General features: G+C 31.7%; 1 protein-coding gene across 1 annotated transcript; it reads left to right on the plus strand.

The window, feature by feature from the left end:
• Nucleotides 1-3,070: 3,070 nt before the first annotated feature.
• Nucleotides 3,071-27,742, plus strand: LOC139491734 (lysine-specific demethylase 4C-like). Its single transcript, XM_071279568.1, has 19 exons — nt 3,071-3,382; nt 6,098-6,235; nt 6,706-6,881; nt 9,460-9,818; nt 10,159-10,262; nt 10,877-11,014; nt 11,433-11,578; nt 14,096-14,301; nt 14,760-17,953; nt 18,597-18,822; nt 19,631-19,809; nt 20,326-20,512; nt 20,847-20,926; nt 21,724-21,888; nt 22,189-22,377; nt 22,950-23,123; nt 23,739-23,855; nt 24,752-24,844; nt 25,167-27,742. Exons 2-19 carry the CDS (start codon nt 6,101-6,103, stop codon nt 25,287-25,289), a joined length of 5,991 nt encoding a protein of 1,996 aa, XP_071135669.1. The 5' UTR covers nt 3,071-3,382; nt 6,098-6,100; the 3' UTR covers nt 25,290-27,742.
• Nucleotides 27,743-27,949: the final 207 nt, after the last annotated feature.

A 27,949-nucleotide genomic window follows, 5' to 3' on the forward strand; every position in this document is an offset into this window, starting at 1 on the left:
GCCATCTATAAGTACCAGAATCTATGACAATAGTTATCAAAGGTACCAGGCTTATAATTTAATACGTCAGACGCGCGTTTCATCTTCATGAGAATCATCCGTGACGCTCAGATCGAAAAAGTTAGAAAGCCAAACAAGTACCAAGTTGAAGAGCATTGAGGACCCAAAATTCCCAAAAGTTGTGCCAAATACGGGTAAGGTGATCATTCGTTTGATGTGTTTGAGATTTTGATTTTGCAATATGATTAGGGATTTTCCATTTTAAATCGCATCTATAGCATAAATACATGTAGCAAAGCTATTCAAAGGCTGGGCCTGAGTTCATGATGTTCAAACCTCAAGAAGACCGGAGTGGAATTTCTGTGAATCTGTAACGGAAAGATGTATTATGGTGAGATAATTGCTGGTTCAAATTGCATGAAGAAACTTTCAGTTCACTGAATTGAGTTACTGATGGTAGTAAGGGGCTGGACTTTCCTTAATGTTACTAGAACGATGTTTGCACTAGCCCAAAAAAGCACATATTGACGGGTGATTGATAGTTTCGTACGAAGATAAGCATTAAACAAGGTGATAAGTTGAGCCTCTTCGCAATCTTTAGTAATCATGTGCTCCGGTCGTGCTTCAGTGATTCCCAATATAAGCAACCAATTTTTCCCCAGAAAAGGGGGGACCCGGGCCCCCTGCCCCCCTAAATCCGCCTCTGATATCAGATATTCAATATCCATGATAAGAACTTGAAAAAATACTGCAGCCGAAAAATGAAAATATAATCTTATTTCTAGAAAGAGAATGTTATATGTGATATTGTCAAAGTAAAAAAAAGAAATGATGGGTTGTCACGTCTTTTAAACCAGAAAGTTGTCATCGGCATACTACTCTAGAACGTAGTCCTATAAACATATGACCCCGGGGGCATTATTTACTATTTCTATTTGCTGTTCTGATATTTTATATTTACTATCAATGTGCCACCCGAAAAAAAATAAAAAATGAAAATATCAGTATAAAAACGTTAAAAATTGAATAAGAATGCGAAGTCATATGTTATAGGACTACTCTAGAACGCATTATAATATCTATATGGTCATCTAGCTGGGATCCTTTCATTTCTCTATCCTTAAAAAAATTTAGATCATTGTTTTCCGTTCTTTGACTTGTACGTTTTTTCCCCATTTATCCTCTATTCGGCTTAATGTTTTTGCCACTTTTTGGTCCAATTATCAGAGTTGTCCGATGATTCAGTATTCTCTTTTATGTAAAACTCATCCAGACCCTTATATATATTTCATAATGTCTTCGTGGGGTTCTTTGTGTGCTTAGCGGAGAAGTAGCCGATTCAAATTCAAACATTTGTTTCATTCGTTAGAAAAATTGCTACATAAACTAAATCCACACAAAGCAAGTGGTCCGGATAACATCAGTGGACGTGTATTAAAAGAACTAAAAGCACAAATAGCACCCATGCTTACCACCATATTTACCAAATCTCTGGAATCGGGAAAAACACCAAAAGACTGGAAACATGCAATTGTTGCACCAGCATTTAAAAAGGGTGAACGATACAAGGCTGAAAATTATAGACCGATTTCACTCACTTGTATTTGCAGTAAGTTGATGGAACATATAGTGACAAGTAACATCATGAACTATTTAGAGGCAAATAACATTCTTTACGACCTCCAACATGGTTTCCGAAAATCCAGATCATGCGAATCACAACTTATTCAATTTATACAAGAACTTCATAACAACAACAGCAAAAATATACAAACAGACCTCATTATTATGGATTTTGCCAAGGCCTTTGATAAGGTTCCCCACAAACGTCTACTCTATAAACTAAAATACTATGGCATTCGAGGTAACACTCTAAAATGGATTCAGGCTTTCTTATCAGACCGTACGCAAACAGTGGTAATAGATGGAATCCACACAAACAGTGGTAATAGATGGAATAACATCAAATACAGCACCAGTAACATCAGGTGCTTCATAACCATACTTTAGAACTAGTAACATCTGCAAAATATCTTGGCGTAACCCTACAGTCTAACTTAAAATGGAACATTCACTACAACAACATCGTATCAAATGCAAATAAATCTCTTGGCTTTCTTAGGCGAAACTTAAAAATTTCTAACTCCAGTATCAAATCCCGTGCTTACCAATCAATAGTGAGACCAAAACTTGAATATGCCTGTAGTCTATGGGATCCACACACAGCAGATTATAAAAATAAGCTAGAAATGGTACAGAGGCGTGCGGCCCGATATGTATGTAACAATTACCACAACACCAGTAGTGTTACATCCATGTTAAACGAACTACAATGGCCCTCAGTCAGTGAGCGCCGCCTCAAAACCAGACTTATCATGTTCTACAAGGTCATCCATGGACTCATTGCAATCCCATCACTAGTCCTCATACCATCAGATACTAGAACAAGAAAATTACATACTCAAACATTTCGGCAAATATCCACCTCTAAAGACAGCTACAAATGGTCATTCTTTCCGCAAACAATCATTCAATGGAACATGTTGCCACAAGTTGTGGTAGCAAGTCAAACCATTGAAATTTACAGAGATCAGTTGACACCAACTGTTCTCCACAACAAAATTTAATTCTATAAATAACAATGTACATATTTTTTAATCACTTGTTGTTTTCTTTCATGTAAATATCACCAAGTATTCTACTAAGTTAAAGATAAATTTTTGTTCATATTTTTTAATCATATACTCCGCGCATGCAACAGTTCGTAATCTTCAATAATAATGAAGCTGTGACTGTATATCAGAAGAAGAAGAAGAAGAAGAAATCCAACACACGACACCTCCGCTCCGCACTGGTGAACATCAAGGTGCACTCGATCTGTACAGATATTATATAACCGAGTTTGTCAAATATTCGTAAAATAAGTTGATGGTTTACCTCGGACACTTCGGTTTGAATTTAAAAAAAAACAGTATACGGAAATAGCGTGAAAAAATGTATGAAAACCCTTTACTGTGTTACATAAACACTACATAAATCAATATTTCGAAACAAACTATAGTTTTACTCCAATTAATGATATGCAAGAAATGCTTATTCATCCGCAGCACCGAATTCGTGTTCCTTTGGGAAACAACTACTAAATAAACGAGGAGCAGCATGGAAAATCTGTCTACAAAGAATTTTATGAATAAACATGTTTAAATGTATATTACATAAAAATCAGCCGGGATGAAGTATATATAATCGGGGATATATTTTCGAGTAGTCAGAAAAAATTACAGTGTTATGCGGTCTAAAATGGAAACTAAACGAACACTAGATTATCGAATTAATATTTCCGTTTTATTATTCAAGATAAATCCATAGGACATTTGTAAGGGTAAGAATTGTTTAGTTCGCTCAAAGCTATGTCAGGGAATATCAAATTATTACAATCCTGCTCAACTGTCCTAAATTGTGATGTTGTTTGAGAGCTTAGTGGTTTAGAAATCTCGGGAATACATTTTTGATTGTGTTGTTGTCACGTATTTTCAGGTAACTGTGACAAAATGAGAAATTATAAGTCAGCACAGTGCTGAGATGGTATGGAGTATCTTATATTTAATTGCAAGTGTCGAATTAACGATGCATAGTGACAGTTTGGTCAAAAGTTACTTGAACTATGTAAGCAAACGTTCCAGCGGCCGCCATATTGAACGAAGTATGCTGCGTTTCCTGTTTACAAATACTGATGGGGAATAATGGTTTATAATCCTATTCTGTATTTGTCATATGACAATTATACGTCCCCAATTACACTAATTGCATAATCAAAACAAGTATGTCGCTTAATGACTGGGGAGATGATTGAGATTCAAGAAAGAACTATTCTGTGGTCATATTTAGTATTTTGCCGGGACTACTTTTCATATTGGTGATCACCGGTACCCCCAACTTGGGCAGAGAAATAATAATAAAAAAAAAATTTGAAAGTTAAAATTACATTCTCAATATGACTATTCTTTACCGAACAGAAATTCTTGTATTTGGAAACTTCTGAGGTCAAGTTGTTAAAAATCAAAACAGCTGATCTGTAAACCTTCTGCAGACTTCTTTAGGAGGGTGGCAATGGGGATACCTTCATGACGAATAACGGTAAAAATTCTTGCCAAATGACGATAATGGTAATTTTTGGTGCATGACGATATACTATGCACTCTCTTTTAGACGATAAGAAAAGCGAATGATTTTGATGAATCGCGTTAATTTTTTTCCAAAAATAACAGTAACGTAAACGATAATTATTTGAGACCTCTGACGAATCACAACAGGATATCTTGACAAATCACAGTAATCTTTTAATCAATTTGACACTAACGGTAGCCTTAAATGGCCATTTGACGCCTGATAGTAAAGGGCATTACTACCCTCCTTCAGGGATATATCAGTATATCTCATCATCTGTGTCCCTTGATGGACTATGATGCGCAAAGTTTTCCCAAAAAGTAAATTTAATTAATTGAACTACTTGAATAATAATTAGTAATCAATGCCTAGTGATCTAAGTAGTCTTACTACTTTATCACTAATCATGCTAATCTAGTCAACACTGAGGCTGTTTATTAACCAGTGGAAAAAATACAATTATACAACAGTCTACAAATGAAAGTTGAAGTTATAAACTGAGACAATTGTAGTAATATTCTCAGGTCACAGAATAAAACATGCAGGGTTTCCTCTGGGTCAATTATTTTTTTCGTCATCACTTTCACCGAAATTATACATTTTTCGCCAATTTTTTTCTCTTTTTTTCGCCAAGTAACGTAATTGATTTTTCGTTCAAAAATTTCCCCCCCCCCCCTTTCAATAAGATGAGTTTGTCCCATTGTTGTCCATGATCAATCTCTCAAACTTTTTTTTTGCTTCGAACACGTGCGTCGCAGAGTGGATAATAAATCCTTTATGTGACATGTTACAGACGCCATTTAACCATATTATTTTGTCAAACAATACTATCAACACCTTAATTAATTAGACATTTGTTGTAGATAGCTATAAAATGCAATCAGCTGATTATTGATTTTCTGTCAAAATCGTAACGAGTTCAAGGTGAATTCCGAGTATTGTCTGATCAGGTAAAGTTCGAGAAACCCCCCAAAAAAGTAAATAAACAACATGGATGAAAATAAATTGTTTTCTATATATTTCTTTCGCCAATGACAAATTTTAATCGCCACAACTGTTATTTTTTCGCAAATTGTGAAAACCGTGACCGCCAGCAGTCACCCTGAAAGCATGCAATATAGCGTTGAACAGTCAATGACAGTACAAAAAATAATGAACTTATTATAGTAGTATACAATTGCACTGCACTTTCTACATAGATGTATATGATCATTAAAACTAAACTATAAAAAATGTTAACCAGGAGCGAATAATCTCTCGTAATTTAAGTCTCACCACTTCTCCATATGATTCTGAAGGAGAAGAAACCCTCTTATTCTCGAGTATGACTTCTGCAACTCAAATTATGTCTTTCCAACAAATGAAACAACATGTGTTTAATGTGCATTATATCAAGTGTCTTTAATGTATTAAATGGGTATCTTATGAGTTATTGGACAGTATACATGGTACACTGTATATGAGCTGACATAGAATAATATACAAAGATGCATAAATCATTGTAACCATTTGCTCTTCAATCCAGGTGTCATGGTAGCTTAGGACCTTGTATGAAACTTAAAATGGAAAAGTTGAAATGCTTCATATTAAGCATTGAACATATACTAGTACATGTAGTTCTATATACTAGCCCAAACAATTCAATTATATGAATTGCTTACATGTTATTGTATATACAAGTAGATCCTGTAATGTTTAGAAAATAGGAGCCCATATTCAACATGTCTTTTGAGCTTCTAACAAAATATTCAGTAGCCCATCTGGTTGTGAAAGTTTCCTCTAAGTACATACATTGTACATGTATATAGGCTGGGCTAACAAATAAAATATTTCTCGAGTCAAACTTGATACACAATGCAATCTATCTATTTACCTCATTAATTAAGTGGAAACATGTTTATAATTATTAAATCTGATTTGTTTCTTTCAGATCATGGAGTCATCTAGTGGGGGAAGTAACATCCCCAAAATTATGGTGTTTAGACCTACCATGGAAGAATTTAAAGACTTTGCCAAATACATCACATATATAGAATCACAAGGTGCACAAAAAGCTGGCATAGCAAAGGTAATATATAAATTAATATATATTTACTTGTTTACAATAATGACAATGTTAACCTTTATTTTTATTTATTTTGTTCAAATATGATTACATAGCATACATATATGTATATAGTTGAAAATACTTCAGATGCTTAGCATTACATTACATATGTAAATAGTATATTATGGAAATGGACAAAATGTTCTTTCTGTGTATTTTGCATTGTATTTTGCTAGATTTTTAATATTGACGGTCAATATATATATTAAAAAAAACAGCATTCATATAGTTAGTTTAAATATATATGTTTAAACTAACTATGTAAATATTATTGTTATACTTGAAAAAAAAAGGCTTCATGTGATGGTGATAATCAAAGAAAAAAGAAGACACCATATATGTATTATGTAATATATTAAGATATTTTAAAATGGCTCCCTTGAAATGACATGTACATGATGTAAAATAATTTTGAATTTTAATTATTTAAGATTATTCCACCAGCAGAATGGAAGCCGAGAAGAAATGGTTATGACGACCTTGAAATGACTATTCCTTCGCCCATTACTCAAGTGGTTACAGGATGTCAGGGCTTATATCAGCAGTATAATATACAAAAGAAAGGTCTGACTGTGAAAGAATTTGAAAAATTAGCCAACAGTGAAAGGTACGAGAAGATAGCAGTGACAATCCGTTTAACTGTTAATTATATGATTCAAATTTTTCGTCGTATATTGCTATCACGGCGTCGTCGTCTGCGTCGTCGTCTGCGTCGTCGTCGAAGTCCGACTACTTTTAGTTTTCGCACTCTAACTTTAGTAAAAGTGAATGGAAATCTATGAAATTTTAACACAAGGTTTATGACCACAAAAGGAAGGTTGGTATTGATTTTGGGAGTTTTGGTCCCAACATTTTAGGAATTAGGGGCCAAAAAGGGCCCAAATAAGCATTTTCTTGGTTTTCACACTATAACTTTAGTTTAAGTTAATAGAAATCTATGAAATTTTGACACAAGGTTTATGACCACAAAAGAACGGTTGGGATTGATTTTGGGAGTTTTGGTTTCAACAGTTTAGGAATTAGGGGCCAAAAAAGGGCCCAAATAAGCATTATTCTTGGTTTTCGCACAATAACTTTAGTTTAAGTAAATAGAAATCAATGAAATTTAAACACAATGTTAATGACTACAAAAGGAAGGTTGGTATTGATTTTGGGAGTTTAGGTCCCAACAGTTTAGGAATTAGGGGCCAAAAAGGGACCCAAATAAGCATTTTTCTTGGTTTTCGCACCATAACGTTAGTATAAGTAAATAGAAATCTATGAAATTTATACACAAGGTTTATGACCATAAAAGGAAGGTTGGTATTGATTTTGGGAGTTTTGGTCCCAACAGAATAAGGGGCCCAAAGGGTCCAAAATTAAACTTTGTTTGATTTCATCAAAATTGAATAATTGGGGTTCTTTGATATGCCGAATCTAACTGTCATGACTGTGTATGTAGATTCTTAACTTTTGGTCCCGTTTTCAAATTGGTCTACATTAAGGTCCAAAGGGTCCAAAATTAAACTTAGTTTGATTTTGACAAAAAAGGAATCAGTTAGGTTTTTTGATATGCTGAATCTAAAAATGTACTTAGATTCTTGATTATTGGCCCAGTTTTCAAGTTGGTCCAAATCGGGGTCCAAAAGTAAACTTTGTTTGATTTCATCAAAAATTGAATAACTGGGGTTCTTTGATATACCAAATCTAACTGTGTATGTAGATTCTTCATTTTTGGTCCTGTTTTCAAATTGGTCTACACTAAAGTCCAAATGGTCCAAAATTAAACTTAGTCTGATTTTAACAAAAATTGAAATCTTGGGGTTCTTTGATATGCTGAATCCAAAAATGTACTTAGATTTTTTATTATGGGCCCAGTTTTCAAGTTGGTCCAAATCAGGATCTAAAATTATTATATTAAGTATTGTGCAATAGCAAGTCTTCTCAATTGCAAAGTATTGCGCAATGGCAAGAAATATCTAATTGCACAATATTGTGAAATAGCAAATTTTTTTTTAATTAGAGTTATCTTTCTTTGTCCAGAATAGTAAGCAAGAAATATCTAATTGCAAAATATTGTGCAATAGCAAGATTTTTTTTTAATTGGAGTTATCTTTCTTTGTCCAGAATCAACTTAAATCTTTGTTATATACAATATACAATGTATATTCACTTTTTACTACCAACTGATAAATTAAAATAATCTTTACCATTCAGTGATAACAAGCAGTTTTTTTTACATCTTAATATTTTATGATGTATTTAAATGAGTAGTTATTGTTGCAAATTCCATTAGAAATTTTAATTGAGATTAGTTTTGTAATAAGGGAAAGGGGGATGTGATTAAAAAAATTGGGTTCAATTTTTATCATTTGAAATTTCATAAATAAAAAAAAAAAATTCTTCAAACATTTTTTTGAGAGGATTAATATTCAACAGCATAGTGAATTGCTCTAAGAGAAAACAAAAATTTTAAGTTCATTAGAACACATACATTCTGTGTCAGAAACCTATGCTGTGTCAACTATTTAATCACAATCCAAATTTAGAGCTGAATCCAGCTTGAATGTTGTGTCCATACTTGCCCCAACCGTTCAGGGTTCAACCTCTGCAGTCGTATAAAGCTACGCCCTGCGGAGCATCTGGTTCACATTTGAAACATTGATACACTGAAATTTCTTAAGGGTTATTGTTTATTAATTGTATGGGGGATTTGTTCAAAGGCATCTAATAGTAATAATGAAGTTGAGTTGGAAACAACTTTTCACACAATAATTCATAATATATCTCAAATTAAATGGATTTAGGTTTTAAGAAAATGTGTCTTCCAAACTTGCATTACATTTAACAAGTTAACAAAACAGAAATTAAAATAACCAAACATCTAGAGGTCAATGTAAAAAAAGACATAGCTCTGTCTAAACTCGAGGTTCAACTAGAAGTTGATATATATTCTACACTGTATGCAAAGTGATCAGTCCTCAAAACTAATTAATGTAGTATTGAATGCTTGTAACGCACTCTGTATTTTCTAATTATACAACACAGATACCGTCAGAACTAAATTGGTAATTCACTAGCTGACCAAACCATTAAACAGCAAATCATTCTTCAAAACTAACATTATTTTCCTGTTATATTTACATAACATGACCATACTGAAGTTATGTAGTTAATTAATTTATTTTATATTTTTTATCCAATAGATACAAGACTCCTAGACATTTTGACTATGAAGAACTTGAAAGAAAGTATTGGAAGAACATAACATTTGTGAATCCAATCTACGGAGCTGACATATCAGGAAGTCTGTATGATCCTGATCAAGATATATGGAACATTAATCGTCTTGGAACCATCCTGGATTATGTTAATGGAGATTATGGTATCAAGATAGAAGGCGTTAACACAGCTTACTTATACTTTGGAATGTGGAAGACGACTTTTCCTTGGCATACTGAGGATATGGATTTATACAGCATTAATTATGTTCATTTTGGTGCACCAAAGAGTTGGTATGCCATACCCCCAGAACATGGAAGAAGACTAGAAAGATTAGCTGCAGGTAAAATATTTTTAATTAAGTAAATCTGTCTGTGTTAAGAGAAATGAGATTCTATAGCAGTAAGATGAGTTATTAACTTAGTCTATTTTGATAAGCATGAATGAATATAAATCATTTTGAAATTGTCCTAATTGTTGTACATGTATTTGATTTTTTTTTTTCTTCAAAGATAATTTGATTGGAATTTTAACGTTATTTTAGCTCAAGTTTTTACAGATGCATATTAAATTGAGATATAACTGATTTAATTATATTTATTTCTTATATATTTTTGTTTGTAAGATTGTGATGTCTTTTAAACATTAAGTCAGATTACATAAGCAGATTCTTTCTTTTTCAGGGTTTTTCCCTAGCAGTTACCAATCTTGTCCAGCTTTCCTGAGACATAAAATGACACTTATCTCACCAGCAATCCTGAAGCAATACTCTATACCCTTTAACAAGGTAAGAATATCTGAATTAGTAAATTACTAAATATTCAATATAGGATAGCTATCCATCAGACTATAATATAGATCTGAAAAGTGGATTTATAGATAAAGTAAAAAAAAGTTGTCCTCACAATCTCAATAAAAGGAAAGTTGCCCTCACTATCTCAATAAAGATAGATTTTCGTTGACATAAGTTGAGTTATACTATACATTTATTTCCACATACATAAATTTGGTTAGTAAAAACTAACCAGTTTGCTCTTCATCAACATGGCCAAGGGGAATAACTGTTAACTCATTATGGAAAACTTTCTACGTAATGATGTAAATGGCATCGAAGAACTTAGGTAATCATTATGAGCAATTTCCCTAAACATAGAAGTTAGAATTGTAAGCTTTTATAAATAATATAATATTTTGACATTGAATAGAAATGACAAGTTTGATTGTATTTGGACCCAGGGATTTTGACTGCTTGCTTGTCTAAATTTTAAAAAGTGGTAAAAATTAGTGAAACAGTTAAAAATTTAACTGGAATTTGGAGCCAAGAATTAACAAATGTTTAGGATTTGAAGTGAGAGGAACTTAAAATTTTAAGTATGTATAATTCATTGTTTTTATTTTCAGATCACACAAGAGGCTGGAGAATTTATGGTCACATTTCCTTTTGGTTACCATGCAGGATATAACCATGGATTTAACTGTGCTGAATCTACTAACTTTGCAACAGAAAGATGGATTGAGTATGGAAAAAGATGTCATCAGGTAAGGTTGCAACAATTCAATTTTCAGAAAGAAAATGGTTGATTCTATTTTTACTCTCTGCTCAATAATTTTAGCAAATACCACTAGATGGAAAATAGATAAAATAAAATATAGTAACTATATGAATAATAGAATGTTTTTTTTCCTTCTTAATTTAATTGCAAAATGAAACCAAAATTATGGAAAGGGGTATTATGTTTGTGTTATTGTTTACAGGAAAATTTGAGATAAAAGAAACTTTGTGATAACTTTTAATTTGTGACACTTTTCTGTTCTCTTTCTAAATCAGATATAAGATTAATTTGTATCTAATTCTAAACAAAATTACAGGACATTCAAAATTCTTAATTGTTTATATTTGCAATTTTTTAAAAGTTTTGTAAATAAATATATTAACCATAAATCTTATACATTATAGTGCAAATGTAGGAAAGATGGAGTTAAAATAAGCATGGATACATTTGTTAAAAGATTCCAGCCTGAAAGATATCCTTTTTGGAAAGAGGGCAAGGATATAGGACATCACCCTGAAGATGATCAGAGCAAATTATATCACAAAAACAGGTATCTATTTTATTTTTTACACACTTGTCAACAATAGACCTATACTTGTATTTCACTGCCATTCAGAAGGCTTTTGAAGAATTCTTTAAAACAATCTCGCTGTGACTTTAAGATGAAGAACAGAAATAAAAGCGCTGTTCCTTTGTCTTTTATGTTTTTTGCTGTGTATATACTGATTTTGTGTCATGAATGGATACCCCATATTCTTTCTTTTTATACGACCGCAAATTTTGAAAAAATTTTCGTCGTATATTGCTATCATGTTGGCGTCTGCGTCGTCGTCGTCGTCGTCGTCGTCCGGCGTCCGAATACTTTTAGTTTTCGCACTCTAACTTTAGTAAAAGTGAATGGAAATCTATGAAATTTTAACACAAGGTTTATGACCACAAAAGGAAGGTTGGTATTGATTTTGGGAGTTTTGGTCCCAACATTTTAGGAATTAGGGGCCAAAAAGGGCCCAAATAAGCATTTTCTTGGTTTTCGCACTATAACTTTAGTTTAAGTTAATAGAAATCTATGAAATTTTGACACAAGGTTTATGACCACAAAAGAACGGTTGGGATTGATTTTGGGAGTTTTGGTCTCAACAGTTTAGGAATTAGGGGCCAAAAAAGGGCCCAAATAAGCATTATTCTTGGTTTTCGCACAATAACATTAGTTTAAGTAAATAGAAATCAATGAAATTTAAACACAATGTTAATGACTACAAAAGGAAGGTTTGTATTGATTTTGGGAGTTTAGGTCCCAACAGTTTAGGAATTAGGGGCCAAAAAGGGACCCAAATAAGCATTTTTCTTGGTTTTCGCACCATAACGTTAGTAGAAGTAAATAGAAATCTATGAAATTTAAACACAAGGTTTATGACCATAAAAGAAAGGTTGGGTTTGATTTTGGGAGTTTTGGTCCCAACATATTAAGGGGCCCAAAGGGTCCAAAATTAAACTTTTGTTTGATTTCATCAAAATTGAATAATTGGGGTTCTTTGATATGCTGAATCTAACTGTCATGACTGTGTATGTAGATTCTTAACTTTTGGTCCCGTTTTCAAATTGGTCTACATTAAGGTCCAAAGGGTCCAAAATTAAACTTAGTTTGATTTTGACAAAAAATGAATCAGTTAGGTTCTTTGATATGCTGAATCTAAAAATGTACTTAGATTCTTGATTATTGGCCCAGTTTTCAAGTTGGTCCAAATCGGGGTCCAAAAGTAAACTTTGTTTGATTTCATCAAAAATTGAATAAATGGGGTTCTTTGATATTCCAAATCTAACTGTGTATGTAGATTCTTCATTTTTGGTCCTGTTTTCAAATTGGTCTACACTAAAGTCCAAAGGGTCCAAAATTAAACTTAGTCTGATTTTAACAAAAATTGAAATCTTGAAGTTCTTTGATATGCTGAATCCAAAAATGTACTTAGATTTTTTATTATGGGCCCAGTTTTCAAGTTGGTCCAAATCAGGATCTAAAATTATTATATTAAGTATTGTGTAATAGCAAGTCTTTTCAATTGCACAGTATTGCGCAATGGCAAGAAATATCTAATTGCACAATATTGTGAAATATCAAAAAAAAAATTAATTAGAGTTATCTTTCTTTGTCCAGAATAGTAAGCAAGAAATATCTAATTGCAAAATATTGTGCAATAGCAAGATTTTTTTTTAATTGGAGTTATCTTTCTTTGTCCAGAATCAACTTAAATCTTTGTTATATACAATATACAATGTATATTCACTTTTTACTACCAACTGATAAATTAAAATAATCTTTACCATTCAGTGATAACAAGCAGTTTTTTTACATATTAATATTTTATGATGTATTTAAATGAGTAGTTATTGTTGCAAACTCCATTAGAAATTTTAATTGAGATTAGTTTTGGAATAAGGGAAAGGGGGATGTGATTAAAAAAATTGGGTTCAATTTTTCTCATTTGAAATTTCATAAATAAAAAAGAAAATTTCTTCAAACATTTTTTTGAGAGGATTAATATTCAACAGCATAGTGAATTGCTCTAAGAGAAACAAAAATTTTAAGTTCATTAGAACACATTCATTCTGTGTCAGAAACCTATGCTGTGTCAACTATTTAATCACAATCCAAATTTAGAGCTGAATCCAGCTTGAATGTTGTGTCCATACTTACCCTAACCGTTCAGGGTTCAACCTCTGCGGTCGTATAAAGCTACGCCCTGCGGAGCATCTGGTTTTACTTTATTATTGTACTCTCACTCAAGGAGGGGGTGCTATATTGCATTTGTCTTTTCCACCCATCCAAAATATTTCTCATCAGACTTTTGAACTGAACAACTTTATATTTGGTTAGCAGACCTCAAGTGATTAGCTAAAGATTGTAAGCACTCTATGGATCTGCTGACAATATTTTCCTACTTGCTAATACTTTTAAATTTCAATACATTAAAGAATTTAAACATTTTCTACATACATTTAATGAACAGACAATTTTCTGACATGGTTAAAGAATGGTCAATGTTTATTTACATTATTTGTTCATTTGTAGAGATACCAGCAAATTGATTGGAGCTAACAGTTCAGGGACAGTTTCCAAGAGACATCCAATTTCTACTTCTACAGATGATTCACCAAAGAAAAGAGGTCGACCTAAAACTGAAGATACATCAACAGATATTAAATCAGAAGTAACAGAACAGAAAGTGCAAAATATTATCAAAAAGATAAAAGAAGATATGGAAAAGAAAACAGATGGTACCTTTCATTTCTTATCCATGTGAATTCTAACCTCTTAACAACTAAAAGTGCATTTCTTTTATATTTGGACAAAATGCTGCAAAATTAACATAAATAAAAACATTTTTACATGTCCAAGTGAATTAGATCCCCTGCTGGGATAAACAAAGACAATTGGTGTTTGCCACAGTCCCTCTATATGGAATGGTGTAGAGTTCATCAGATTTGTTCACCTACTCAGTTTATGTATGAATTTAACATGTTAAGTGGTAAATAAACTAAGACAATTTATTTTGTGGTTTGCCAGATAACAAACAAATTGAAAATTCTAGTTCACTGTTGTACTATCAGAATTGTTTAATTAATTTACATTGATGATATATTTTTTCAACATACACATGTCACATGTGAAATTGGTCTTTAACTTCGCTATTTCTTTTATATTTTTCTGAAATTCTGGTGATTTTTAATTTTAGAAACAGATAAGAGTGGAGATGAAGCAGATGGAGGTAATTCAGCTTCTGATACAGAAGACGAAGAAGTGGATATTTGTGGGAAGGAAGATACCAAAAATTTACCGTCCAGAAAAAAAATAGATATGTACTTAGAAGATGTCAGAAAACCCAAAGAGGAAAAACAAAAACACAGTCCAAAGTCATTTCAAGCAGCTTTTGAATCCTTAGTAGCAGCAAAAGGTACTAGTTTTTACTTACCTTCACAGAAAAAAGATGCAAATTTCAAAATCCCAAAGAAACGAAAATCAGATGAAAGTGTATCTTCTGATTCATTAGATGATCAGCCTCCTAGTGCTCAAAAGTCTGCTAGCGCAACATTATCATCTCCAACAAAGAAAGTTCGACATGATTCAGGAGAAGTTAAGACAAAGCATAGACAGAGTTATCCTCCATCTTCTAGTTCTAGCTACTCTTTTATGCCATTATCACAGCAGGAATCCACTCAAAGCAAAGAAGATGAATTCAATAGACTTAATTTCTTAATGCCAACAATTAGATGGATAAAACAACAGAAAATGCTTCAAAATTGTACCAGTAAACCAGGAACAAGTCCTCTTCAAATGCCTTCTCCATTTATTCAGACAACAGGTGATCATTTATCATTCAGTGACCTTTCTAGAGGTCAAACAAAGGACAATGAGATTATTGTATATCCCCAAGGAGTCATGGTTTCAAAACAGCAGACCACCAACATAGCTCCTAAATCACCAAGATCACAGCAGGCTTTATCACCAAGATTACAACAGGCTCTTTCACCAAGATTACAACAAGTTATATCACCAAGGTCACATCAAGCTATATCACCAAGGTCACATCAAGCTTTATCACCAAGATCACAACAGGCATTACCACCAAAGTCTAAACAGGCATTATCACCAAGAACTCACACAATGATATCTCCAAAGTCAAACCCTACTGTTTCGTCTAAGGTTTATGATCCGTATTCTAAGCTTGGTTTACATTCACTTGGAGCATCTATTAAATCAGAACATCAATATTGTAATAGTTACAATGATCACAAATCACAAGTATTGGATTTGTCTGTTTCTACTGCCATGTCTACAGCCAATGATCATATGAAAAACTCACCTTTGTTTAGATCATTACTAACAAGAGATAGTCCTTCAATATCCACCAATATTACTGTAGCTACAGCCACAATAAAACAGGAACCATCCATAAAAACAGAAAAACACGAATTATCCACATCTACCGTTACTTCTACTACAGAGACTTATCAAAATACTTCTGCTAGTATGACAGCTGTTACACAAGTTTCAAATAGTATCTCTGTCAGTCATTCACCATCAGGAAATTTAATGAATTTATCATCGGTAGTTTCTTCGTCAGATACTACACCATCTCCTGTAGTTGTCAAACCACCAATGAAACTAACAGGAAGTCAACAAGACTTATTTTCTAATATGAATCAGGTGTTTGAATTAGCTTCTAGTGTACTTAACCCTAAAAAGGAGGTAACTGAGTCAGAATCAAAGGACAAATGTTTAAGTAGTAGTACCGTATCCTCTATATCAAATGTGTCATTAGTTCAATCTGCATCAGATCAAAAGAGAACACCGGGACATGTTAGAATTATTCAACAACAACCAAGAGCAGCTGGTCAATCACTTTTATCACCTGATATTAATTCTAGACAAGTTAATTTATTAAGTAGTCCACCAAGATTGGTACAGCAAACAAATTTAATGGGAAGACAGAATATTGCCAGAGGCTCCACAGTCATTTCTCCAAGATCTCAGAATACCACTGCAACCCAGAGACCAGCATTTTCTAATGTTGGCCGTGTGATTCAGAATCCCATTCGCTTGGGATCTCCTGGGAATTTTCTACCAGGTCAGAATATTGTTCTGCAACAGAATACCTCTCAGCCGCAGACTTTTTTAGTGAGTATACCTGTGATGACTACCTCTGGTACTGGCGCTCCCTCTATGCCTACTACAATTATTTCCAGTACTAGGGCATCACAGGTTAATAGCATAGTAGGCAGTGTTAATAAGGGTGTAACTGAGACGAAACCAACTCCTCAGCCAATTCAAGTCATTAATAAGGCTACAAATTCACTGACAGTCAACCAACTCTTAAAGGCTTCAAGGGAAAAGGCAGCTTCTGTGAAAGTAGGTTCAGCACCTAATAATGGCAACACTAATACCATATTGGTATCTGCAGGAAATCCCATTGTCTTAGGAAGTAAAGTTGTGCAGGTACAACCAAATCTGTGTCTAAATTCTCAAACAACAAATGCGACAAAGACTGTGAATGTTGTAAATGTGATACCTACACCGTCTCAAAGGAATGTTATACCGACACCATCTCAAAGGAATGTATCATATATCCTTACACCTTCAGGTGGCTCTGTGCAAGGAAAACAAGTGATTAATGTTAGTACAACTCCAACTAGTGTTGTTCAAACACCGACTACTTCCAAACCAGCATCAGCTCTTGTCAAAAATATTGTAAATCAGACAACTGTTAAACCAGGATCTCTTTTATCCAAATCTGTGCCACAGTTTGGTGGTAGTCCACAATTTGGAACTACTCAGTTTTTATTACAAGGTGTAACACAGATTCATCCAGCACCAGCAAAACATTTTCAGGTAGATTCTAAAACGCCATTATTTCAATCCATAGTGTCAAAAACTCCATCTCAAGCCATAAGTTTAGCCAAATCAGTAAATAGTGCTTCAATTCAAAATAGTGTAAATAAAACTCCTATTTCTGTTATATCACCACACAATGTACAGAGTTCTGTAACATCAAGTAAATCACTTGATACAATGGACAGTGATCAAGCTTATGGGGCAATTGTTAGTCCTAATAAGGTGTTACAACTGGTACCTCAACCTATTGTTCCAATCTCACAAGCATCAAGTAAATCTAGTGCTGAAACTATTAAACCAGTTGTCTCATCCAGTAATTCATCAATGGTTGTCAAGGAAGTGGAAAGTTGTAAGGAGGTGAAAAAGGAAAAACCTCCAAAGAAACAGTCATTATACAAAGGTGGCCCTAATGGAGAATTACTTCAAACAATGGTTCAGACTTCTAGTTATAGCTCATTTTCTGGTAGTGGAGCGAAATCAAAGGGAAGGAAATCAGAGCCAAGTGAAGCCTCAAACTCTGATGACTCACCAAAAAAGGTAAATTATGTTAATAAGGAGGTGCTCTTAATTAATACCTTTCAGGATAAGTTTCAGCTGTAAATGAAATTACAAAACACAAATTCAAAATAATTGTTCAGTGTAAAATAAAGCATTTGTTTTGGATTGAGATGATTTTTGGTTATGCATATCAATTGTTTCAAATTAAAATTGAACAACATGGTCATTATGAAGGAGGTGCAGAACAGGATGTAACATATGGTTTATGTTAAAATGAAAAGTTTCTTTGAAGATAATACACATGAAGCATAGATAAATACTCTATATAAATAAATATTCCATAATACATATTTCTGCAATAATTTTAATCAGGTATTCTGTAGACCAGAACTTCAAAACATGTAAAACCACGAAAACAGAGTGAGTCATAATGAACAATCAATTCACTCAACAAGAAAGAAACAACTATCTTCAACAAAGCTTAGAGTAGACTTTTTGGGTACAAAAATACATAAAGGATTATTGATTCGATTAAAAAGTTTAAATAAATTGTTTCCGGTTCATTAAAACTTACAGATTAAGAAGTCTACAAAGTATAGGATTTTCATTTTATTTGTGGATTTTTAATGCTCATAAAAAATTGTGTATGTTGGTACGAAGTCCTTATATAAATACATTTTAGGCAATGAAAAGATCTCAGCAGTCTAAGCAAACAGCTGATGAACAGAAGAGAAATCTGAAAATGCTAACAGAAACATTAAAGAATCGGTTAGATGAAAATCAGAATCCCACAAGTCAGTCTGAGGCTTCATACTCATCGTCTGAAGAGGTACCTAAAAGGAAGAAGAGAAAAAGTGGCGAAAAGACACCAAAAGTAGAAAAGAGGAAAAGAAATGATTCAGAAAAAGGTATTTTATATTTTCTTAGTAAAACATTTAGATTTGTAAGAGAAAAATTTTGCAGTTAGGGAGATTGTACAACAATACAAACAACAAAACCATACTGACACTCAATCGAAATTGAACTCCTCAATATGCACATCTACAGCAGATTTATTTCATTTGATCATCGTGGGTTTATATGGGAATTAAAATAATACTGATATGTCTATTTCATTGATTGAACTACTGGTACATTGTATACCAGCAGATATAAAACTGAACTGAACATATCTTGGGTAATTATACAATACCTGGCATGTCTGGTATCTATTTTATATGTATGTTTATAAAAGATATTTTAAATTTGATATAAAGCAATCATCGTTGATAATTTTGGTTAATGAAATTCTTTTTAAGTAGATGTCTTTTTCTTAGAATATCTTCTGTTCAAGTTACAAAAGTATTATTTTGGTTTGAAAATAGTTTACCAATACATCAGAAACAAGTAAAATTTGACATTTAAAGATTAAATCATAAAAAAAAGTTCAGTTTGTTTTTTAAAGAAAAAATCTTTTAAAAATCAAGGGCAGATAAGTATATTGAATTTGATAGGACAATATGTTTAAATTTAATTTTTAAATAAATTTTTCAAGAAAATATGGCCTGTGACCCCTTATATTTTGGGAGTGTTTATGAAAGGCAATTCTCTCATTGAATTTTAAACAAATCTATGTAAAATATTTCCTCAATAAAGAACCCAATTAAAAATCAAAATATGATAGTCCACATCTTTAACAAGTTTCATATTATCAGCCTTGTTGAATTTTTTTTTTAGATATTGGTGTAGAACCTGTGATAATACCCACAAGCATTACAACAGAGCCATGGACAAAACCTATCAGAAATTTATGGCAACATTTACTACTGAACTTTGCTGCAGAACAGACATTTAATCAGACATTAGCCAAGGTGGAACCTTATTGTAGCATCTGTGCACTGTTCAAACCACTATCTGTAAGTAATTCTTATTAAAATATATCATACCTAAGAGTAGGGAAAACATTCAGTAAATATGAAAATATATGGGAAAGATTTACTGAGACAGTACAACAACATTTACAAACATTTTTAATAAAGATCAGAAAAAAAATGTAAAATTATTATTATTATTATTAGTTATATGTTGGAGTACAGGCTCACTGATTTTTTACATATATAAAATTACAATTTTTAAACAAAACACTTTCTTTTAAATATATCAATTTTTTTAGGTAAACAGATAAGAAGGGAAACAAATTGACAAAACAAAGCAAAAAATATTTATTAAAAACAAAAATTTATGTTAGTAAATATTAAATTATTATATTTTTTGTTACAACAGTTGCACTTTCCCACTGATTACCAAAAATGATCACCAAAATAATGTTTTTCACAGCCTGACACAGGTAACACCTGCCTGATATAAGCAATGCATATGCTCAGATATAGATAGCAAGTCTTGTAATAGTATATTTTTATTTGAACTTTCAGAGAATATCTTCTTCAAAGGATGGAAGCAAACCAGCAAAGAATGTGCGTACCTTACCAATGATTCCTGAAATGTGTTTTGCTTGTAGTAAGGACAATAAGAGACCATTTGCTGTGAATTCATCAGTAGACAAAGAAGGCCTCAGCCAAATTTTGACTTGTGAAAACTGTAAAGTAACAGTTCATGCCAGTAAGTTTGATAATTAGCTATCAGTCTGATATCTCCTGGGGTCTAAAAAACAACAAATGGAAGGGTATTTTGGATTATCATAGTAATCTAAATTGCAGTTTTATTACTGAAAAAGTTGTGCAGGATTAGTTTCCGGTTATAGCAATTTTATAAAACAAAAAGGGTGTTAAAATTTTTGGATCTTCGTTAACTGACAAAAAAATTCTTTCTTTAGTATTTTAATTTAAATTCCCTCATGATTTGCAATTTTAAGTTTCCATACCCTATTTTACAAAACTAGAGCAAATGAAAATGATTATTGTTATGTGATACATTTTATTAATTTATATTTCAGGTTGTTATGGTGTGTCAGATGTACCCAGGAATAAAAAGAACTGGACATGTACAAGATGTACTAGAAATCAGTTGTCAGCTGTAAGTCTTTAACTAATCACACACATCAAAATAAATAAATCTCGCACACATCTTTCAAGGAAAAATGAAAAGAATGGATGCAAACCTTCCAATGTAAAACGTGTTTGTAATATATTAGTTGAAAACAGTAATCCTTTTTTAATGACATATAATTTAAAAAATGCTAAATACAACAGAAACCTTTCATAAGCTAACTGATTTATTTTTTTGACCAGTGCAAATTAAATTTTAACCACAGCTATTCAAACAAGAGACCATTTTCATAATACTGACTTTTGACTCTGGAATTTATATTTTTTCAACCGGTTAATTGTTCTGTAAGACATCCTGGTACTAGGTCAAGTAAAAGCAACGTAAACAAGTAGAATCAAGCTTTAAATTGGTACAATTTGGGGGAAAATTAACTGTTATAAGTTTTCTATTCATGACAAAATCATCAGAAAACAGTAAATTTCCCCCCAAAATTGCACCAATTATACATTTGATTTACGATTTTGTTTATTCTTGACTGAGTACTAGGATGTTCAACTGCAGAGTAGGTAAAATTGAGAATGGAATTAGAAAGGACCAAAGACAGGTAACCTGTTAAAAAATTATATAATACAGTCAAAAGTCAGTAATATGAAAATAGTCTTATTGATTTTGATTTATAAAGAGCTGTTCATACAATACAGATTTGATATTATGAAGAGTCATTTAGAATTTTTTAGGTAAATTTGGATAACACATAGACAGTGTCTGGTGTTTGGATTTGACCTATCAATTTGTGTATTATTGTTTCCTTTAAATGTTTACAGGAATGCTGTTTATGTTGTCTACGAGGTGGTGCATTAAAACCTACTACAAATGGTAAATGGTGTCATGTTGTTTGTGCTTTAGCTCTGCCAGAAGTTAAATTTGTAAATATTCACAAGAGAGAACCTATAAATGTAGATACTATCACAGTGGAAAGGGCTAGGCTGGTAGGTTTTGTTTTAAAATTCTCTGGAAATCGTAACTATGAAGAGCATTTTTTTAATTTTGCTTCATTTTATTTTGACTGCAGCTTTGTTTATTAATTTTTCTTTAAATGATTGAGAATTGAATGGAAATAGACCTTAGTATTTATTTGTCTATAAATGTATTCTTGATGTCAGTATGATTACCTGTTTTTAACCTGCTTGTGTTAGACTCATTAACAAACAAGTTGCATGTTGTCAATGTATATTGCTAATACAAGACATTCAAGCAAATGCTTTAATAGATGATTACCTTTTTTTCAGAAATGTATGTTTTGCCAACCTTTACAAAACAGTGATAAATCTTATGGAGCATGTATCCAGTGCTCCAATGGTAGATGTACCTCTTCCTTCCATGTGACATGTGCTTATGCTGCCGGAGTAATGTTTGAAACAAGTGACTGGCCTTATCCTGTCTATATCACATGTAACAAACACAATACAAAGGAAAAGGTCAGTTGACGGCAATTCCTTAAAAAAGAATGTATTGGGTTAATAAAGAATTCAACTTCCATCTGTTAATGATGTTGTGCAGTCTTTGTGTCCTTTTGAATGCTGTTTGGTCCAATGATAACTTTAAAAGCAATGACATTCCCTTTATATGACACCTCATCAAAAAAGATCCTTCCAGATGATTAAGAAAACTTTGTGTAAATGTACATTGCTGGAAGTGGTTTGACACCATACGTAATTCTGCATCAGAATTTTAACATTTGGATGTTTAGCAAACAACAATATATCAATCAATCCAGCATACTTTGTACTATACCGTCATTCCCGATGTAATCAATTATTGTAGTAACTTCTAATATTACCTCGTATTTGTCCTAAAATTATCTAAGTGCTGATTTGAAATTATTGAGGTTTCAGTAGAAATTATATGCTGGTATAACCAGTTCTATGTATTAAAATGCTTTCTAAAAGTTCTAATTTGACTTTTAAAATCTTATTTGTTTGTCTTTGATTTAAATCGGATAATCAATGAATTTGATAACAAATGTAGTTAGTAATATATCTGATTCCAGGTGGCTAGAGACAGAGAGTTGACAGAATTAAAAGTAGGAGATAAAGCCTATGTAAAACACAAAAACACAAGATATTACCTTTGTAATATTGTAAAAGTAGAAGGCCAGACATATTATAGTGTGGACTTTGAGGATGGCTCATTTAGTGATGATTTGTATCCAGAAGATCTCGATGTAAGTTATATAATAGGAGGTTATTTAAGGATAATAGTATGATGAATATCTTTGATTTCTAGGATGAAAACGGAGGGTTTAATTTTACACACAATGTTGTGTATTCATGAAAAAGTATGAATGAGGTCAAGATGGAATGCCATTTTGCATTAAATTCAGACAAACTTTTTGAAACAAGACCAAGTTCATTTTCTTTTAGGTTGTAATTTTCTTTTGGATGTAATACCCCTTCTGATTGGCTGTAAGTTTATAGTCTACCGGCTCCAAGACATAATTTTGTGAGGTCATCAACGTCTTTTTCATGATTTACTCCTTATAAATGAAATCTAGAATTAAATTTTAAGGAATAACTGAAATATTTTTTTCTCTCTGTAATAACCTTTAAAATGTGGTGCACACTTTTAGATAACCCTTGTGTCAGTTTACACCACTTTTCTGATGTCATTTCTTCATAGACAGAAAAAAAATTGTAATAATTCCTCTAGTAAACATTAACAGAACAAAAGATAACAGTTAAATTCTGATGTCAATAGACATGAACCCATATAAAGTGAGGGATATTTCAGAACTGGATATTGATAATTTGAAAGTAAAATTTGGGATTTTTTATTTCAGAACTATGATGTGTCTGATGGTCCACCTCCTGTTGGTGCCAAAGTATGGGTCAAATGGACAGATGGTGATTTATATGGAGCAACATTCAGGGGAACCAAAGATCACTGCATGTATACAGTAAGTACACACTATTGTATGACTTTTCATTATATCATTGTTATAAAATTGATGATATCTTCTGCAATCACAATCTTAGTCTTACCTGATGGGCTGTAATCAGCAAAATTGTAAGTCAATAAGGAGGAAACGGTTTATTAGAAAATACAAAAAGCAATCTTGTTCAAAATTATTGAGCTATTTTACTTTAAAATAATTGTAAAAATATAGATCATTAAATAAAAGATTTGACCAAATTCTGAGTTATAAATAAAGTTCCATGTTTAATAGGTGTGTGTTGGTGGCCTATGTATAAAGTATATAGTTTTTTTTAAAATTACACAAGTAGAAAGTAGTGCACAGTGTATGAATTATTTTTTTACCAACAACTTTTTATATTGTTTAAGGGAGATAACTCAACTCAAAAAATGGCCTGATTATGTTTCTATGCCGAATACGATGCTGATAGATTTAAGTTGTAAATGAAATGTAAAGGCAAAAAAGTATACTAATACTAAGATGGTTCACTTGGCAATAGTTTTAATTTATGTTTTCATAGAAAAATTTCAGAAATTAAGATTATGTATAGTATATGAATGATAGATAAATAATTGAAAAAAAATGTGGGAGAAAGGACAAGGTACGATAAGGCTGTTTTTGAAGTTCATTCAAACAAACTCAAAATCTAAGGGAATATTTAATAAGTAGCTCTCCAAAACAAAATTTAGAAAATGAGAAAATAGGGGGGCCAAAAACAGGCCTTATCGTACCTTGTCCTTAAGGATGACTGTATTAGTTGTTGGTTGGTAGGTGACATGATGCAAATGCACCGCAAAATGATTATAAATGAGTTAGATATTTTGGAGTCCATAGGAATAGAAAAACAATGAATTTTAATGATGTTATTTGTATTTAAGATTGAAATGGCTGATGGTACCGAAAAACCACATAAACGAGATGAACTATGGCTGCAGACGGAAGAACTACCAAAACAAGTCAAATCAAGACTGGTAAGTTACAGTTTCTGGAAACATTAAATGAAGAAATTAGTTTAAAATTTAAAAAATAATAAGACATGAATTGATAAGAGATACAAAAGTAAATTATCAAGCAATACAGATAAAATATGTCATCTCATGGATTTGTATATCTTTCTATACAAAATTTGTGAAAAATGTGATTTAAGATAGTTTAGAACCCCATTGGGATAGGTTGAAAATATAGCAAATTTTAATTAAAATCTGAAGACTTCTTAATTAAAATAAATGAAAAAATTTACATCCAATTGGGATTTTTACTTGAATATTATCAAATGAACATTTTTTTTTCCAGTCAACTGCAACAGAGAGAAGATTTAATTTATTCTATGATGATGAAATTGAACATGAAATTGCAGAGCATGGAAGGAGAGTCAAACCAAAGATCTCCTATTCTAAGTTACTTGGTGACAAATGAAGATATTGTGCAATAACATGGCAGCTTAGATTGCATGAACTAGTTCTACTGATATCACATCTCCCTTTATCCACTGAATAGCATTGGTCTTCCCCTGAAGGATGTTAAGTTTTATTCAGCCAAATAAAATAACATTGTTAGTGAACAGATTCACACAGTTAAATTGACAGAGAAATTATTTTTTTGACAGTTGTATTAAGAATTCATAAGTTAGAGTTGTTGTTTGGATTATGTTTGTTACAAAATTGTTTTAGGTGTTAAAAGTTGGATCTTCATTTGTATTCCATTTTTGTGGAAACCAAGAAGGATTTATTTCATGCTGATAGTTAAAGTCAGAGGTGAAAATATGTTTTTTCTCCCTTTTGGGTAATCCCAACTTTTTTTCAGTCATTTCAATATTACACTTTGTAAGGAAAAAGAAAAAGTAACAATTTTGTGTTGTTTTTTGTTCTTGTCTTATTTACTTAATTATTTATTGACCAGGACAGTGTGAACTATAAGAAAGATGATTTTACAAAGCTGACTACTGTGATGATTATTTATTTTTACTAGAACAAGTTTTATTAACTTTTGTCTTGTGGAAAAAAAATCTCTGATCATCTTTGTATGATTAATTTCATGAATGTAAAGTATTCTAAAACAATATTATGTGAAAATTAAATTAACTTTCTTTTAAAAGTGAATACAGAAATTATTTTTTTTACAGGGTTTACTATATTGTAACAGGCCTCCAAGTTAAGTTTTCCAGCATTCTTTTAAAGCAGGTTCCCAATTTGCCATATTTGGGGAGTGATAAAAAAAAACACAAGATGATGTATAATAACTGGATCAAAGTCTGATTATGAAAACTATCAATAGTTAACACACATGCAAAACAGAAGACTTAAAAATGTTGACAAATTGGTTGTATTTTTTATTTCACATGTAAACAACATGTTTTCCTTAGTTTTACATGTCTATTGCTTTTTATGAAAGCTTAATTATGCTTTTTATTGAAGTTGATATCTGTAGTTTATTTCTGTACTCTACTTAATATTTATGTTTGTAACTATCACTTATGACTGTCATTTATATGACAAGTGAATTGAGATATTGTGCAGAAAATTCCTGTAAATTTATTTCATAACCTTTGTAGATACACTCCTCAGGAACACTGTTATAATTATATATATAGAACAAGTATATAATATTTTCATAAAGGCAGCAAGAATTTTAACATGTAAAAATTCAAAAATGTATTTATTGGTTTATAGATAAATTTCATTATATAAATAACCAATTCATTGAAAATTTAAATATATAAAGCATTCTATTTGGCTCCACATCTACCCTAGGCTTGTTTTACAGTCTGTTAGTTTTTTTTCTTTTTTAACCCTGTTTGTGCTACTTTTGAATTACATCACTTGTTGAAGTAACCTTAAAGTGATTTTATACTTCATTTTTTTTAAGATTTTAACATGATTCCTATTTAAAGAATAGGTCTCATATGATTTGATTTTAAATGTATATTTTCTTTTATTAATATGCATTAAATGACTATCAACAATCTAACATTTTCTTAACATTATTGTATACCTTTTTCTTGTACAGTTCATATTATGATTTGTAATATGAATTTCATATTTTGTATATTTGTACTCTTGTAATAGATCAGTAAGCGGTATCACCTGACAATATCATTGAGTTTTTTTGAGGCATTTTTTCAACAGTTTATTTTCATTATTTCATCGCCTTGATCACTCTTATAAGTATAAAAAATATTTTCACCTAGATGAAAGTGCACAGTTTTTGGGGTTTATGGATATAATGATATTATTTTGAAATACTTACTAAAAGTATGGTATAACCATTCCAGAAAATTGATATGAAATAAATGGATGGTAATAAGTTTTAATTCCACAGGGACAGATAGCTCAGACATGTTATTCATACCCTATGAATACAGTAGTTCTGAGGGTTAAGGACAAGATCTTTTCGTCTTTTAACTTTGTATGAGACAAAGTGTACGATCGAACAGTCTTTTGAATTGTCTCTTTCTTGAAAATATTATGAGTTTTCAAAATTAATACTTAATGACCTAGATTTCCTGAATCTTATCTTACTTCAATATATATATATAGTAAACAAAATTGCTTCATCCAACAGAAAGGTGAACCATTTCAACAGTACCATTAGACAGAAACAGTAGTATGTTTAGTTTATTTCTCTTCTTGAACATGACAAGATGTTTATTTTTTGTTCCCCCTCCCCTTTTAATTTAAAGTATTTATTAATTTTATTAGGAGTAATGAATTATGACATTATTGAGGAGAATTAAGCAGTTGTAAATTTGCGATTGTATATTTATTACCTAGAAGAGGTGAATTGTTTATATATACTTTTGTATATATTGGTACCATTGTGTTGTGTGTGTGATTATCATGCATTAAAATCAATAAACATGTGAAACTTAATCTTTCAGGTTTGTTCTGGTTTTCATTATGTTCTTTGCCTCAAATTTGGAAGATAAATTAGCAATAAAAAGATCATCACTTGTGATGTAAAACATGTGTCTTCACCTTAAAAAACGAATACTGTGGTGTACTAGAACAATTGTTATCAAATCACCTGGCTAAAACAGGTAGTTTGAGCTATTGCCATCACATGGTATGTGTTATCTT

Source organism: Mytilus edulis, chromosome 1, assembly GCF_963676685.1.
Source record: "Mytilus edulis chromosome 1, xbMytEdul2.2, whole genome shotgun sequence".
NCBI classification, from domain to species: Eukaryota; Metazoa; Mollusca; class Bivalvia; order Mytilida; family Mytilidae; genus Mytilus; species Mytilus edulis.

Coding starts and splice junctions, on each gene's coding strand:
- LOC139491734 (XM_071279568.1), top strand. CDS start 6,101: ATGGAGTCATCTAGTGGGGGAAGTAACATCCCCAAAATTATGGTGTTT. Junction 10,263..10,876: donor ACTCTATACCCTTTAACAAG/GTAAGAATATCT, acceptor TTTTATTTTCAG/ATCACACAAGAGGCTGGAGA. Junction 23,856..24,751: donor AAGATCACTGCATGTATACA/GTAAGTACACAC, acceptor TTTGTATTTAAG/ATTGAAATGGCTGATGGTAC.